Genomic DNA, 15879 nt, shown 5'->3' with positions numbered 1-15879 from the left:
GTGACCCCACAGACGGCAGCCCACCAGGCTCTGCCATCCCTGGGATTTTGTAGGCAAGAACACTGGAGTGGGTTGCCATTTCCTTCTCCAATGCATGAAAGTGAAAAGTGAAAGTGAAGTCGCTCAGTCGTGTCCAACTCTTAGCGACCCCATGGACTGCAACTTACCAGGCTCCTCTGTCCATGGGATTTTCCAGGCAAGAGTACTGGAGCGGGGTGCCATCGTCTTCTCCACCTAACCAGTGGACCACCCGGGAATTCCTATATATGCACTTTAAAATGTTTAAGATGTTTAATTTTAGGTTATGTATATTTTACCACAATTAAAAGTGAAAAAAAATTTTTTTAAACCTCACAGAAAGTACTGATGCAAGTAAATGAGCTAACATATATGGAAGTGCCTGGAACAACATAGGCATTTAATAGGTGTTAGAGTCTGTTTTCTTTTTCTTCCTTAACTCTGGTCCTTGATTCCTGATGGTCTAAAAGAATGGACCAGATGAGACTAGCTTATAAGAGGCTAATGAACACTGCAAAAGTCCTTGGGTTTCTTTCCTTAAGCAGGTTAGATAGTCTGCATAACAGTTTTGTTGCATAACAGATCTGTTTGAAGATGGACGAGAACGAAAAGGAGGAGAAAAAGATTCAAGAGAAAATGAGCTTGCCTCACGGCATTTTCCTTCCTGCAGATTTCCTGCGGATGTGTGTTGAGCATAGGAGCATGTGTAGAGGTGTTGACTGGACAGGCAGCTTTAGCCATGACATCATATTTCATCTAGTCCCAACCTTTTCAGGTGTATGCTTATCTCCCTTTACAAATGAGAGAACTGAAGCTCAGGGAAATAGACTGCCCAAATGAAGTGGTGGGGCCAGAATGTGGGGCTGGTCTGTATCAATCTGGGTGGCAATGCGCTCTTCTCCGGCCCTCCAGCTCTACGTGGATGTCATCTTGCAGAGTGCCCAGCAGACCTGTGCTGGCGTCAACCCTGGCTGTCTGCCATGGCGTGGGTAGAGGAGACACTGCACCTGTGCTCCGCAGCTGCCTCTCCCGCCTGTGTCACAATGAGCACAGTTTGGGGGGAAAAAGAGGAAGAAAACATTTATCTGTCTGCCTAGCAACTGCTGGCCTGCTCTCTGAAAAAGACCTCGGGGTGGAGACGCTCCTCCTGCCGGGGTGTCTGGCTGGGCTTAGGCCCCTCTGCTCCTGCCCTCTGTCTTCCTGGGAGAGAGGACGGGTCACTCAAATTTCTACCAGCCGCCGACCTTGTAAATTCCTACCAGGCAGACGGGCTTCAGGGAACAGAGCACTGTCATCTTTCTCCAGCAAAACAGCTGCCAGTCTGAACACTGATTTCCCAGAAGGTCACACAAGGACTCGTGAGCTCATGTCTGGCCCTGGTTCAAAGGAAAGATGTTCTGTGAGCCTGGTGCTCTGGAACCAGGGCTAGGCAGCGCTCCTGGGGTGCCACGGCAGTCATTAGGGAAGCACGGCGCCCCCAGGGCCTCGTGGTCGTGTGAGGGAACAAAGGGTGTGTGGTTTCTCCACATATGTCTGTCTGTCTGTCTCTCTCTCCCCCACAAACTCAAGTTTTTGACTCAAAAACTTGGGTCAAACCAGAGAGCTGAGAACATCTTCCCACCAACCCCCATCCTCTTTGCTAAAAGCCTGCCGTGGAGTTGAAAGCAGCCTGGAGTGAGGATCTGGCCGGTGGAGGCTGTCCTCTTGGTAGAGAACTTGAGTGCCAGGCAGGGACCCCAAGGCCACGGGCTTGGCCCTGCTGTGAGAGTGATCAGACCTGCACCCGAAAGCACGTGGCTTCCCCTGGTGCCTCCTCCTGGATCTTCCCAGAAGGAGCAGCTCTGCCAGCTCTCTGTCCGCCAGGCCTGGCTCTGAGCCTGGGCGCTGGCTTTGGATGCGGCTGCCTCACTTGCAGGAACCATCTCTGTTGCCTTTAGGAATTAAGCAGCTTAGCCCACACCCAGTTGGTATTTTCAGAATTTCTGATAAACAAAATAAATATGCAGCTTATATAATACTCCTGGCTGGAAAGTCAACAATGGCTGGCATGGCTGAGCAGCCGACCAGAACCCCAAGGGCAGCGTGTCCCGGGTGGCTGGTGATAAAGGAGCCCATTGTTGGGCCACCCTATCAAAACCCTTTGTTCTAAACTTTCTAAAGTGAACTCTCCACAGAGGAGTGAACTCAAAGCCCATGTCAGAGTGAGGTTTGCTATGGGCGGAGGTCTCAGCAGTGGTAACAAGCACCAACCAGGCCCTGGTGCAGCTCCAAACCGAGAGCTTCCCCCGAGTTCTCCCATTTCATCCTCACACGAACGCCAGATGTAAACACCGAAACTAGTGCCCGTTGTAGATCAAGACTATGGCACCCACTCCAGTACTCTTGCCTGGAGAATCCCATGGACGGAGGAGCCTGGTGGGCTGCAGTCCATGGGGTCGCAAAGAGTCGGACATGACTGAGCGACTTCAATTTCACTTTTCACTCTCATGCATTGGAGAAGAAAATGGCAACCCACTCCAGTGTTCTTGCCTGGAGAATCCCAGGGACGGGGGAGCCTGGTGGGCTGCCGTCTATGGGGTCGCACAGAGTCGGACACGACTGAAGCGATTTAGCAGCAGCAGCAGCAGTAGATCAAGAAGGGCTTCCTAGGTGGCGCTACTGGTAAAGACTCTGCCTGCCAATGCAGGAGATGTAAGAGACGCAGGTTCAATCGCTCGGTCGGGAAGATCCCCTGGAGGAGGGCATGGCAACCCACTCCACTATTCTTGTCTGGAGAATCCCATGGACAGAGGACCCTGGCAGGGTACAGTCCATGGGGTTGCAGAGTCGGACACGACGGAAGTGACTTAGCATGTATTCACGGAGATCAAGAAGCAGGTCTGGGGATTTGCAATAGCTCAGCTGACCCTCAGCATCGACTACCCTTCCTACTGCAGCTTTTAGTGTTGCTAAAACCCAGCTTTCCCAGATTCCCTTGCAGCCTGGGCTCTGGGCGAGGACTGAGTTCTGTCCTTAAGCACAGATTGGCTCCTGGGTTTGATGAGCAAGGCCATGGTCCCACAGCAGTTAATTCAGAGGTGGCTCTGATTCCCCAGGCGGAGGGTAACCCTCCCGGTGAGCCCTTCTCATGTGTCCTGGGAGCTGTTCCTGGAGGCCTTGCCCAGTGTCTGCTCCTCCAGACTTTCCTGTGTTTTTGTAGAGACCTAATTCCCTTTAGGTAAGTATGTATTTATATATTTTTATTTACTTTTTGGCTGTGTCTCAAGGCTTGTGAGATCAAACCAGTCAAAATTAAAGGAAATCATCCCTGAATATTCATTGGAAGGACTGAAGCTGAAGCTCTAATACTTTGGCCACCTGATTCAAAGAGCTGATTCATTGGAAAATACTCTTATGCTGGTTAAGATTTAAGACAAAAGGAGAAGGGGATGACAGAGGATGAGATGGTTCGATGGCATCATCGACTGAAATGAACATGAGTTTGAGCAAACTCTGGGAGATAGTGAAGGACAGAGGAGCCTGGTGTGCTGCAGTCCACAGGGCTGCAAAGAGTCAGACACAACTTACCAACTGAACAGCTATTGAAAATACCTACAGAGGATTCCGTTTTCTGTTCTGACATGCCTGATATGGTCCTGGAGTAGACACCAAGCAGTCCTCCTCCAGATGCCCCCTTGGCCTCTCCCATTGGTTCAGAACTCAGGGCATGTGGGCAGCAGTGGCTGGAAGGAAGAACTGGTGTGCATGGGAGTTTAGCACCTAGAGGCCAGCCAGCAGCTGCTTCAGGATTAGGGAGGGAGCCAGGGAGGAAGGGACTTGCCAGAGAGAACAAGCAGTCCTGCTGGGAAGATGCTGGGATACCGAGAGACCAAGGGGAAGAGGAGGAGAGAAGGACACCAGCCAGAGGATGGGTAGGGATGGGATGGGGGGGGGCAGGGTGAGTCTGTCCATCTGATAAGATGATTTCAAATATAAATAGCTGAGAAAACACAGTTCAAAAACTTTTTTTGAGATATTTTATCATCATGGATAACAAAGACTCCAAAGACAGAACAGGGCCAGCAGTTCAGTAACATCTTCCACGAGCCAAGTTGCTTCCATCTTCCAACTGCCCCGTTCTTAGCAGGCCTACTGAGCTCAGGGAGCTGTCCTCATGGTCACGAGATGGCTGAACTGTTCCAGGTGTCCCATCCAGACACATCACCTTCTCAGACCCTCATCCCTTCTAGTGCTTCTGTTTTCATCAGGGAGGAACCTGTCCCAGAATCTAACGCCTGTTGACTTCCCTTCACATCCCACTGCCCACACTTGGTGGCATGCCCATCCTCACCCAGTCACTGGCTGGAAAAATACACTTCAGTACTGGCTTCTGCCAGGGGGGCTCAACCCTGGCAGAATATTAGACTCTTCTAGAGAACTTTAAAATATATATATACTTTCAAATTTTGTGTGTATATATATAACTTTGTAAGTTCTTTCTATACACAATAAATATATGAATACATACATACATGTAATGTATTAATGCTCAGTTTCCACTCCAGAACACAGAATCAAAGGCTCTGGATCCTTGATAACGATGTGTGCAGGGAGAGGGGTGGCTGGGGGGTGGGCAAGGAGGCACTGGGGGCAGGGGAGCTCTCGGGGCCCTGACCAGGGGTGGTGGCCTACCTTCCCTCAGCTCCTGAATGGTTCTCCCTGCCTGCGGGCAGATTCTCCATCATCTGTGAGGCACCAGCCGCCTTCCAGGTGCTCTTCCAGGTGTCTGTTTATCCCTGTGCTTATTGTCTGGTCCGTACAAGTGGCAGACACTTGCTGCCCAGTATCGATGCTCCTGGGCTTCCTCCACGGCTCAGTGGTAAGGAATCTGCCTGCCAATGCAGGAGACTTTGGTTCAGTCCCTGGGTGGAGAAGATCCCCTGGAGATGGTAATGGCAACTGACTCCAGTACTCTGGCCAGGGAAACCCCATGGACAGAGGAGCCTGGCAAGCTACAGTCCTTGGGGTCACAAAGGGTCAGACGTGACTGAACAACAACAGGGATGCTCCTCCTTCCACTGGGACAGGGGTGCTGCGAGACGGGATGTGAGTGGAGGTGACCCGTGTGTGGGCCTCTGCATCTGCCTCCCGCCTCCGTGAGCCCCCAAGGCCTGCTCTGAACAGGAGACCGCTGTTAGCAGGGGCGGGGGGAAGTTCCAGAAACAGAGCCCCGCCAGCCTCCCGTGGCACTCACCACGGCCACTCTGAGGTCAGACTGTTCCTGCAGCATCACCTGAGTCACCCCTATCAACCCCTTCCTAAGTCACCCCAATCAAACACACCTCCTGAGAAGCACAGACCCTGTGTTTTTTTCACAATGTCCCCAGCACCCAGGACTGTCCACTCAAAAAACTGCTGGGTTTTTTTTTCTCTCTCTTGTGGTTAAGACTCTGCACTTCCAATGCAGGGGCCATGGGTTTGATCCCCGGTCCAAGAATTAAGATCCCACAGGCAGTGAGGCATGGCCAAAAAAGAAAGAAATAATTTAAAAAATTTTGCTGAAGCAACAAATGAGTGGAGGAAATCTCCCCTCTGTTTCATAACAACAGCAAAAGAAGAGACTGTGACCACAGCAGACTGCTTGCTTGTTTTCTGAGACTCTAAATACTAGAAGCACCAAACAGTGGAGCCAAAGGGTGCTTTGCCAAGGTTTCAGCTGCCCAGCTAAGAACCGGGACGTCAAGGTGCCCTCCTTGCCCTCTGTCCAGTGTGATAAGGGTTGTGAGGAGCCACCCAGAACGTCACCCCCTCTCATTGGTGACCTGTGAGTTGGGATGGGTCTTGGTCATTTACGTTTTGCACGATGGCAATTGTTTGGAAAGGCTGAATCAATCGTGCAAATATTTTTTCAGTGCATTCCTTAATCCAGGAAAAAAACAGTAGAGGGGATCACGATAGTGAGATTACAGTTTTTTTTCATTGTTTTCTATTGAGTTTAAATCTAGTTAGGAAATAGGGTTAGTCCAGGTTAGTCCTGTTGGTCAGGTTTAGAACATCACAATACAACAGCTTAGACTGTTAGTCTTGTAACAGAGGTGGTGAGTGGGAAGAGGAGGAGGAGGGAGGAGGGAGGCAACAGTGACTTTTCCCAGAGCACAGAGAACGACGCAGATCAGTTGTTTGGAGACCCTGAACCATCTCCTCTCCAAGCTGCGTGTTTCCAGCTCCCTCAACACCGTCTCAGGCAAGGGTTTTGAGGACACATCCCTGCAAGTGACACTTCCATGGTGTCAGGGAGGAGACGCAGACCCTGTGAATGGTGTCGGGAGACCAGGCTACACCACTTCCAAGCCTGGGCTTCCTCCTCTGTGGAGGGTGCACAGAGCTGCTGGTGGTGGTGGGGAGGGGTGGGTCCAGCCGAGCCTTCCTCCTTCCTCTTCCTCTGGCCTGGGGGCGGCTCTTCTGGGAGGTCAAGGGACCTCTTTTGAGCAGGATGTTTTGTTAATTTGGCTTAAATCTTACTGGATATGGGAGTCTGGAGCTTAGGGCCAGGGGGCCGGAGACTTTAATTTGGGAGGAGAAGCCGGGGAGGTGGGGGCACTGAAGTGTGGTGTCCTCGGAACCCAGAGTGAGGGGGAGAGTGCTGGAAGGAGGGGTGTCCTGGCAGGGGGCTGCCATGGGGACGAAGTGTTTTTGGGTCAGCCCGGTGGGGGTGGAGGGGAGGAGGGTGGGGACGGGGCACTGACTCAGGGAAATGGTCTGGGGAAGACTTTGCTTTCGTTTTCAGTCAATTATTTGGATATTTGCAAAATAAGTAACAGGCACACACAGAACATCCAGTGACCTCGTCCTCTCCCCTGCCCTCCTGGAGCGGACGAGGTGACAGCCAGTGCCAGGGTCGGCCAGTCTCCCCTCACCCACCGGACTGATCGATGCCCTGCTTCCCTTGGTCTTCACTGGACCCTGACCCGGGTCCTCAGGCCCCTCAGGCCAGACCCTGGCCCAGAAGCTGCTGTGCGGGGTCCCAGTGCTGCCCCAGCTCCCCATCCTCCCACCCCAGAGGCAGCACACTGGAGTCACCCAGGGGGTCTTGTGGGCCATCCACCACAGGTCTCACCCAGGGACCCCCTGCCCCCGCCTCCTTGGCCCCCCTCTCCCTGAAATGGAGCGGACATCCCCAAGTTGCAGGGCCCTGGGGCTAAAGGGAAGCTCTGAGGAGAATTTTGCTGCTCCTCAGCTGACAGTGGGGTGGGGCTGGACAGGGTGGGGGCCGGGAGGTGGGGGATGGGGGGTGGAGGTGGGATGGGACTGGAGGGGGCAGGGGCGGGGTGCAGACACACAGTCCGGGGCTGGTCTGAAGCTTTATTGCTCTATGCTTAGTGTAGCGCGGGGGCAGGGCTGGGTGGGAAGGGTGCACTCGAGCAGGGGGGCACCAGGGGAGCACTCCGAGCACTGAGAGCCAGGCGGGGGGGCGAGGAGTGGGGGCGCCAGGGGAGCACTCCGAGGGCGCAGCACAGTGAGGCCAGGGCACCGCTTCAGTGACGGGGCATCTGTGGGGGACACGAAGGGCAGTGAGGCCCTTATCTGGCCGGTGGCTCCCCCACCCCACCCCATCCCCACCTCCCACCTCTCACCTTGGCCGGGCTTGGCGGGTATCTGGCTCTGAGGGTCTCTTCGTTCAGCAGAGGCCTCACCAGGCAGGAGCGGCGGTGCGAGAAGGTCTCGAAGCTCTTCCTGCCGTGGTAGGACCCCATGCCGCTGTCCCCTGCAGGGGCGCTGGTTCAGTGTGGCCCAAGACTCTGATGCCCCTCCTGTGCCCCTTCTCCCATCCGCCCGCCTGGGCTGATCCCCTATACCGCCTGGGCCAATCCCTGACCTGGGGTGTCCGCTGCGGTGCCCGCAGCCCTGGGCCTGAAGAGTCTCACCCTGACCGGCCACTAAGTGACTCTGTGGCCTCTCTCAGGGTCCAGGTGAGAGTCTCCAGGTTCAATGTGGCTTTTGGGTGCACCGGCAAAGGAGGAGCTGGGGGAATCTGAGACTCAGCCCAGGGATGGAGGACACCCGGGGTGGGGCAGCAGGTGGCAAGCTCAGCCCCCAGACTCACCCACACCCCCGTAGGGCAGCGAGTGCACGGTGATGTGGACAACGACATCATTGGCTGTCACCCCGCCGCTGGAGGTCTCCGCAATCATCTTCTTAATCACCTGCAATAGCCCCCTGGCCTCAGTCTCCACCCAGGACCCCCCAGCCCTCCCCACCTGTGCGAGTCCAGGAGCTGCAAGGATGCGAGCTAGTGGAGGCTGAGCCCAGCCTGGGGCCGCTCCCCCCGCCTCTAGAGTCCCAGGCTGGGTCCCCCACTCTCCCCATGGGGATTTGTGCCAAGATGGGAAGAGCAGTAGTTCCCACAACACCAAGAATAGCACCAAGTGGGTCAACATCTCAGTCAGTGCTCTGTCCGGACTTCAGAGACGAGGGGAAAGGGACTCAGGAAGGTTAGGGGACTTGCCCAACATCGCACGGCAGGGAGTATGGGGCTGGAATCTGTTCCTTGAGTCTGCATTTGCAGGGGTGCTGAGCTGGGTTCCCAGGACCCTGGGGAGGGCGCCTGGCCCACCTTGTCATTCGGTGAGAAGACATAGAGTGCCAGGGGCTTCTCGCGCTGGGTGATGAGCTGGATGGCCTCCTCCAGGCTGCGCACGCACACGATGGGCAGGACAGGCCCGAAGACCTCCTCCTGCATCACCGGGGACTGGGGGTCCACGTCCGTAAGGATGGTGGGGGCTAGGCAGGGAGAGGCCAGCGTCAGCTGGCGCCCAGACCTGCCCAGGCACGTGGCCTTCTCTCCCAGCCCTTTACAGACGAGGTCCCCGGGCTCCACGAGGGGCAGGAGGAAGCCCTCCAGCTGGGCTCCACCCTGGAGGGTCATGGGGAGGACAATGGCATAACCAGTATGGGGGGCCCTGGGGACCCCACTTCAGGCTGCACGAGCCCTGCTGGAGCTCCTCTGCCTCCCGGCAAACTGGGGGCCAAGTGGGCCCCCATCTGCTGACCCCCCGGGCCCAGGCAGGAGGCCCCTCCCACTTGGCACACCTGGGGCTCCCATGGCCTCTGCCGCTAGCACCCTCTGCTGAAGCTACTGGCATGGAGCGGAGGTGGGGCTCCTTTAGGCTTTGGGGGTGGGGGGGTATGGTCTGAGGAGGGGCTTCCCAGGTGGCGCCCAGCTCCTGCCCATGGGGAGGCCTGGAGTCAACCCGGGCCATGGGTGAAAGGGGCTATATTATATGCACCACAGGGCTTCGCCTGCCCCTCGAGGGTCTGTGCCCATTTCCACCAGCCCTTCTGGAGGGCTGGCACACGCACCGATGTAGCGGGTGGCCGCATCTCCGGTGCCTCCATAGGCGACCTTCTGGCCCTCCAGCAGGCCCATCACCCTCTGGAAGTGCTGGGAGTTGATGATTCTCCCGTAGTCCCTGGACTTCTTGGCGTCCTCCCCGTAGAATTCCTGTGAGGAGGTGGCAGGCTCCAGGTGAGGACTGGACCCTCGTCGTGGCCACAGGCTGCAAGGCCACAGCAACTCCAAATTGGGAGTATGTGGGCACTGCCTGGCGGAATGGTGCCACTAAAAACTACAGGGCTGCCACACCCCTGCTGCCCACCGCCTTCCCCAGGGCATGAAGTGCTGTTGTTTGAAAGAAGTACATGCACGGCATCTGGACATCACACTGGGCTCGAACATGCGTCCACAGCACAGAGGATGGAGGGGACATGCCACATGAGCAGCGGCTGCCTCTAGAGGGCGGGATTCCAGGTAGAGCTCTTTTCCTTCTCTGTGCTTTTTAATCTTTTCCAAATTACAGTGAGTGTGGATTACTTTCATGATCAGAAAAAAAATTCAGTCTTTTCTTTAGTCCACACCCATCTCACTGCCTAGCAGCCCGTCACCCACCCCCGGCGCCAGCACTCACTTTCAGGGACTTTTTGAGCTTCTCCACGATTTGGCTCTGGATAGAGGGGTCACACAGGATGTAGTCGGGGGCCGCGCAGGTCTGGCCACTGTTCATGAACTTTCCCCAGGCGATGCGTCTGTGAGAACCCCAGGTTATAGGGCGTTCTGCCAGCCATGGGGAGGTGGGAGGGGGCTCCCTGGGAACAAGCCTCTGGCCTGGTTAGCCCAGAGTCAGGCTGTAAGGGGCTGAGCTGTGAACTGTCCATGGGGATGGGGAGGCATGCCTCGGTGCCCTGCTGGCTTCCAGATTCCTGCCAGAGCACACTCATGACCCTGGACGTGATCCCTGGGCCTGCAGTGACCTCATCACTGACTGGCAGGAGGATGTCTGGGGCAGGGGGTCTGGGGTAGGTGGCCTTTGTACCCCTCTTTCAACAGCCTTGAGCCCTGCATGGCCAGGTGTCACCTGCACGGCTAGGTGTCCCCACACCCCAGAGGCAAGGCATGCAGTGTGTGAAGGGGTGTAGGGCTCTGGCTCGATGCCCCCACCCCTGCAGGAAGTCCTTCCCGAACTCTCTCTGCGAACATGGTGCCCCCACCCCAGCTCCTGCCAGGACCACAGGTGCCCAAGGACAGGGCCACGTCGGTGTCACTTGGGGTGCCCTGCTGTGTGCCTAGGTTGGGGGCAGCCTCTCACCTGCAGGCAATGTCCAGGTCGCAGTCCTTGTCCACATAGCAGGGGTTCTTGCCCCCCAGCTCCAGTGTGACGGGGGTCAGGTGCTTGGCCGCAGCCATCATGACGACCCTGCCCACCCCGGTGCTCCCGGTGTATAGGATGTGGTCGAATCTCTCCTTGAGCACCTCCGTGGTCTCAGCAACACCCCCGTTGATCACAGGGTATAGATCCTGCCGAGCGAGGACAGAGGCGAGGCTCAGACATGGCCACAGCCCCCTCCCCACCCGCCCGGGCAGCCACCACTGAGCAGACGCCCTCTCCTGGCTCGGGGGTCCATTCTCCTCACTGAGCTGTCCTCGCCCCACCCGTGGCTCGGCCCATGGCTGCAAGAATTCACTATTTCCCCACCCCAAAGACCTGGCTGGGCCTCAGTTCTCAGTGTGCTGGGGGAGCCCGTTACCTGGTCCAGGTATTGGGGGAGGATGGCGGCCAGCAGGCTCGCCGTGTTCTCGCTCAGCTCTGATGGTTTCAGCACCACTGCATTCCCTGCAGAGCACAGAGAGTTGGGACTGCACCAGGGCCACCCCTCACTCTGTCCTCCAAGGGACCCAGGACACATGGCAGGAGGCGGGGCTGCATGGACAACCGAACCTGGCTGGGCCTTGGGCACTCAGAGGCCTGGCTGAATACTCTGGTCCTTGCAGCCTCCCGAGAGAACTAGCTCCATCAAACCTCTCCTTGACCGCAGGCCCCATCTTTGCCCAGTCCTCAGCACCCCAGACCCCTTCCTCTGCAGGGGAGGATGGGCACCCCTCCTGGCTCCCCGACCTGGAGTGGGGCCCACAGTACCTGCAGCGATGGCGCCCACCATGGGCTGGATGGTCAGGTTGAAGGGGTAGTTCCAGGTGCCGATGATGAGGACCACACCCAGGGGCTCCGAGTGGATGTAGGCCTCATCCTGCTGGGTGTGGGGGGTCTTCTCCACAGGCTCGTCAGCAGCCCACTCAGGGAGTTTCCTGATCATGTAGTCGATCTCCTCCAGGACATACACAATCTCCTCGTAGTAGGCAGTCCATTCGTTCTAGAGAGAGGGCTCAGTGAGGCTCACCCCAGGGTGAGGGCCGTGCAGTGGGGGCTCTGAGCAGAGGCCCCAGGGCCCCTGGTGGTCCTGCTTCCCAGCTCTGTGACCCCGAGTGAGCTTCCTACCCTCAGTCTCCAGATCTGCAAAATGGGAGCAAGACAGGACCTTATCCTCCAGGTGGGCCCATTTAGAACTTGACTTATTCAGCTGCAAGGGAGCCATTCATTGCAGAATCCCCAGCCCAGAGCACCCACCAAGAAGGCACAGGGGGTGGGACTGAGGATTAACCTTTGGGTGGTGAGCTGCAAGGACCCCTTTCTTCAAGTGCTGGGGGCTCAGGCAGGTTGGACATGTTGAGTTCAAGGTGCCCAAGGGGACCTCAGACCTGATTTGAGGGTCCCTAGTGAGTCAGGGAGTGCTTCCCTGGTGGCTCAATGGTAAAGATTCCGCCTGCCAATGCAGGAGACATGGGCTCTATCCCTGGGTTGGGAAGATCCCCTGGAGAAGGAAATGGCAATCCACTCTGCTATGCTTGCCTGGGAAATCTCATGGAAGGGGAGTCTAGAGGACTACAGCGCATGTGCATCCCAAAGAGTCTAACATGACTTAGCAACTAAACAAGTGAGTCCAGGAGAACAGAGCTGAAGGATGTCCAGGAAGGCTTATAGATGAAAACAAGACTTGAACCCAGGACAGAGCCCTAAGAAGACCACCTTGAGAAAGTGGCTGTAAGAAAGATGCAACCAAAGAGAGTCAGGAGGAAATCCAGGAGACCCTCAAGCCAGGGGAGGAGGGACTGGGCAGCCCATGGCAGGGCGTGGGGTGGGGAGGAAGCCAGTGTGCAGGGTGGGGAGAGAGGGAGTGCAGAAGGTGTAATAAACAGCTCTCTCTAGAACTGCGACTTTGCAGAGCAAGATGGAAGTTGTGAGGTCAACCCCTTGGATTTTCTTGCCTTTGGTTTTTGTCTTAAGGTTAGAAATCTTGAGAGATTAAAAAATAATACAGTAGCAAAGGGCCAGGAAGCAGAGGCTTGTAGACTACAGCCTCTCTGCTCCCCTCCGAGGCAAGACGGGAGAGCGGAAGCAGCTCCAAGTGACTTGGGGGCAGTGAGGGGAAGGGGCTGAGAATCTGGAGGGTCTGGTTTTGCTCAGAAAGAGGAAAGGATGGGGAGGGAGGGCAGACCCCAGCAGAGGGGCCAGACTGGGCTGTTTCTTGGTGTGGAGAACCTGGGGCTCCGCGTGGGCTGAGGGATGGAGGAAAGAGAGGCCAGAAGGGGTGTCGTGTTAGCAGGAGATGGTTAAAGTGGTGGCCTCGAGCGCTGGGCTGGGTGGAGAAGGGAGTGAAAAGCCAGGAGCCGGGTAACAGACGGTGGAAAAGAGCCTCTGGCCCTGTGCAGGGCGCATGGACCTGGAGCGCCTCGCGCAGGCAAAGGAGGGCGCGCCCCATCCCAGAGGCGCGCAGAGTGTTTGGGGGACTAAGAGGCTTCTCTGTTAAGGGGTGGAGCACTCTGCCCCCGCCCCCGCGCGCAGCGGACTTCCTGGGCGCAAGCAGTCCGCGACTCCGGTGGTCCGGCCGGCGCACCTTGTGGAGGTCCGCAGCCAGCGCGCCCACGAGGTCCTTCTCTCGCTCGCGGATCAGGCGCCGCAGCCCCTCCAGCTGCTGGACTCGAAACTGGAGCGGGCGCGTCCGACCCGAGTTGAAGGCGGCTCTGGCCCGCTGCACCACCTCGCTGATTGCGCTCATGGTACCTGGGAATGGAGAGCTCCTTGCAGCGTGGAGGAGAGCGCCCTTCCGCCGGGCGCATGGACCTGGGGCGCCTCGCGCGCAGGGAAAGGAGACCTAGGATCCCTAGGGCAACACCCATGCTTGCTGCTGATTTTATAGGATGATCTCCCTGGGGTCACTGGGAAGTGCATCCTTTTGCCTTTTCAGCTCCCTAACCCCGCAGTCTGGACTGTCCTGGTTGGCAGGCTACCCCTGCCCACCAGCAGATGACGGACCCTCACACTGGGGACCCGGCAGCGGTGACCTGGAGTCCTAAGATTGTCTACACTTGCTCACCGTGGGGTCTTGGCAGTGTGCTGGGGGCAGGCCCTTTTTGGCATCTCTCAAGCCCCACGCCCACCTCTATATATGTGCAGAGCTTTTGACACTCCCAGGCAAACCCTCCAAGTGCTCTCCAGGCACACCCGACCAGCCCAGTCTCCAGATCAGATTAAAGGACCCAGGTGGTGACTCCACACCCACACTGAGTAAAGGAAACCCAGCATCAGGACACATGCCCCACCTTTCGGACTGAGCCTCATTCTCAAAAGCACTGGTGGCTTCTCCCCAGACAGACCCAGGCTGGCTGGGTCTTGAAACTGTTGACCTTGTCGGGGGCACGAGGAGTAAGAAACGGAACAGGCTACAGACATCAGAGAGCCAGGCATGTGTGCACTTGCAAGAGCCGGTGGGGCAGGCCCTGGCATGGCAATCTTCTGGTGGTGGGGTGGGAGGTAGGGGGTGGTGGATTAGAGGTTATCTTTGCTTGCATTTTTCTGAAGGGCTTCATTTTCTGCAGCAAATTTGCATTTTCAAAAAACGTTTGTTAATTTGGGGGGAATTCTCTGGCTGTCCAATGGTTAGGGCGCCGAGCTTCCACTGCAGGACTGCAGGGGATGCAGTTTTGATCTCTGGTTGAGGACCTAAGATCCTGCACGTTTGTTCTCTTTTTGAATAGGTAATACATGCTCATGGTAGGAAATGTAAAAGATACAGAAAGGACACAGAGAAAAGTTAAGTGTCCCTCCTTCCTCTCCCCCAGTAGTTCCTGTAATCCTCCCAGAGGTATCCACCCACTTTCAGACACAATGTGATCTCTGACAGCAGAAAAAACACAGCAAGGCTATTTCCACTTAAAAAAAAAAAAAGACATTATATGGGGCTTCCCAGGTGGACCTCGTGGTAAAGAACCCACCTGCCAATGCAGGAGATATAAGAGATGCAGGTTCGATCCCTAAGTAGGAAAGATCCCTGGAGAAGGACATGGCAACCCACTCCAGTCTTCTTGCCTGGAAAATCCCAGGGACAGAGGAGCCTGGTGGGCTACAGTCCATAGGGTCACAAAGAGTCGGACATGACTAAAGCGACTTAGCACTGCACCACATATACACAATATGTATGGTATATGTGCATGTATTATTATACATGGTATATATATACCATGGCTTCACCTGCGCCACCGTGTCCGCAGGGGTCAGCATCCCCTTTGAGCCTCACAGATATCCTCACAGATATCCTCACTATGAAGGAGTGCCCACGAAGAAGGAGCTGCTATAGTCCACATTACTGACGAGGAAAGTGAAGCTGAGAGACATTAAATGCTCTCTCTAAGGGACTCTTCTGCCTCCGGGTGACTGAATCAAGCCTCCTCACCCAGTGTCCCCAGGTCCCCCTGCTCCGAGGGCCCCAGGGGGCCCCACCTCCCTGGAGCCGCCAGACATGAGCTTCGGACCTTCAGCACACAGCTTAGATACTCAGAAGATGCTCCTGGGGGTGGGAGGACCAGCTGCAGGGGTGGACCACTCCCCGCTAGGCTGCAGCTAGAAGTCTCCAGAAGAAGAGAAGGGGAAGAGGGTTACCTTCGACACAGGCTCTCCCAGGGATGGAGCTCCAGGAATGGGTGTCAGCTTAGAGGTGATGCATTTAAGGACCCTTCTCCTGGTCCTGGGAGTCCCTCCCCAGGAAGTTTGCGTAACAGAACAAAACAGCTTTCAAACATGGGGCATTGTAATCTGCTCCCAGTTTGGGGGATTAGGACTGGGCTGTCTGATTTTGTCCGGTTCAGAAATGCAAGAATGTGTCCGCAAGGCTTGGGTGGGGCCTGGTCCAGCCTTCCAAAGGAGCCTCTGTGTTTGCCCAGGGGCTGCGGATTGATTTAGACTGACCTGACAGCTTCCAGATTTCCCAAGTGCAGGTGCCAGCTGCCATTCTCCCCACCGCCCTGGTTACATAAGGGCAGGGGGCGGGGGGCAGGGTACAGTCATGGTGATTGTGCACGCAGCTCCCTGAAGATGCCCCATGGAGGCGAGATTGCCAAGCCTGGGGAGCCACAGGCCGGGACTGTCTATAGTGGGCCCCACTGTATGTGGGTCTGCCCTGTTAAACAGCAGAGAAGAGGATCACAAACCGGTACCA

The 15879-nt window shown here is 56.3% G+C and overlaps 1 protein-coding gene across 1 annotated transcript; it reads right to left on the bottom strand.

Moving 5' to 3' along the window:
- Window positions 1-7345: 7345 nt before the first annotated feature.
- Window positions 7346-15430, bottom strand: ALDH3A1 (aldehyde dehydrogenase 3 family member A1). The gene is made up of 11 exons (XM_069603598.1): window positions 15324-15430; window positions 13282-13448; window positions 11469-11700; window positions 11080-11165; window positions 10641-10849; window positions 9963-10080; window positions 9358-9499; window positions 8612-8778; window positions 8102-8201; window positions 7632-7762; window positions 7346-7547 (listed from the first exon to the last, which is right to left on the bottom strand). The coding sequence occupies exons 2-11, from the start codon at window positions 13441-13443 to the stop codon at window positions 7533-7535; spliced, it is 1362 nt and encodes a 453-aa protein (XP_069459699.1). The 5' UTR covers window positions 13444-13448; window positions 15324-15430; the 3' UTR covers window positions 7346-7532.
- Between the last annotated feature and the right edge of the window lie 449 nt (window positions 15431-15879).

Source organism: Ovis canadensis, chromosome 11 (genome assembly GCF_042477335.2).
Source record: "Ovis canadensis isolate MfBH-ARS-UI-01 breed Bighorn chromosome 11, ARS-UI_OviCan_v2, whole genome shotgun sequence".
Taxonomy (NCBI): Eukaryota; Metazoa; Chordata; class Mammalia; order Artiodactyla; family Bovidae; genus Ovis; species Ovis canadensis.
Note: the sequence above shows the minus strand (reverse complement) of the source record. Positions and strands in the feature narration are given on the sequence as shown.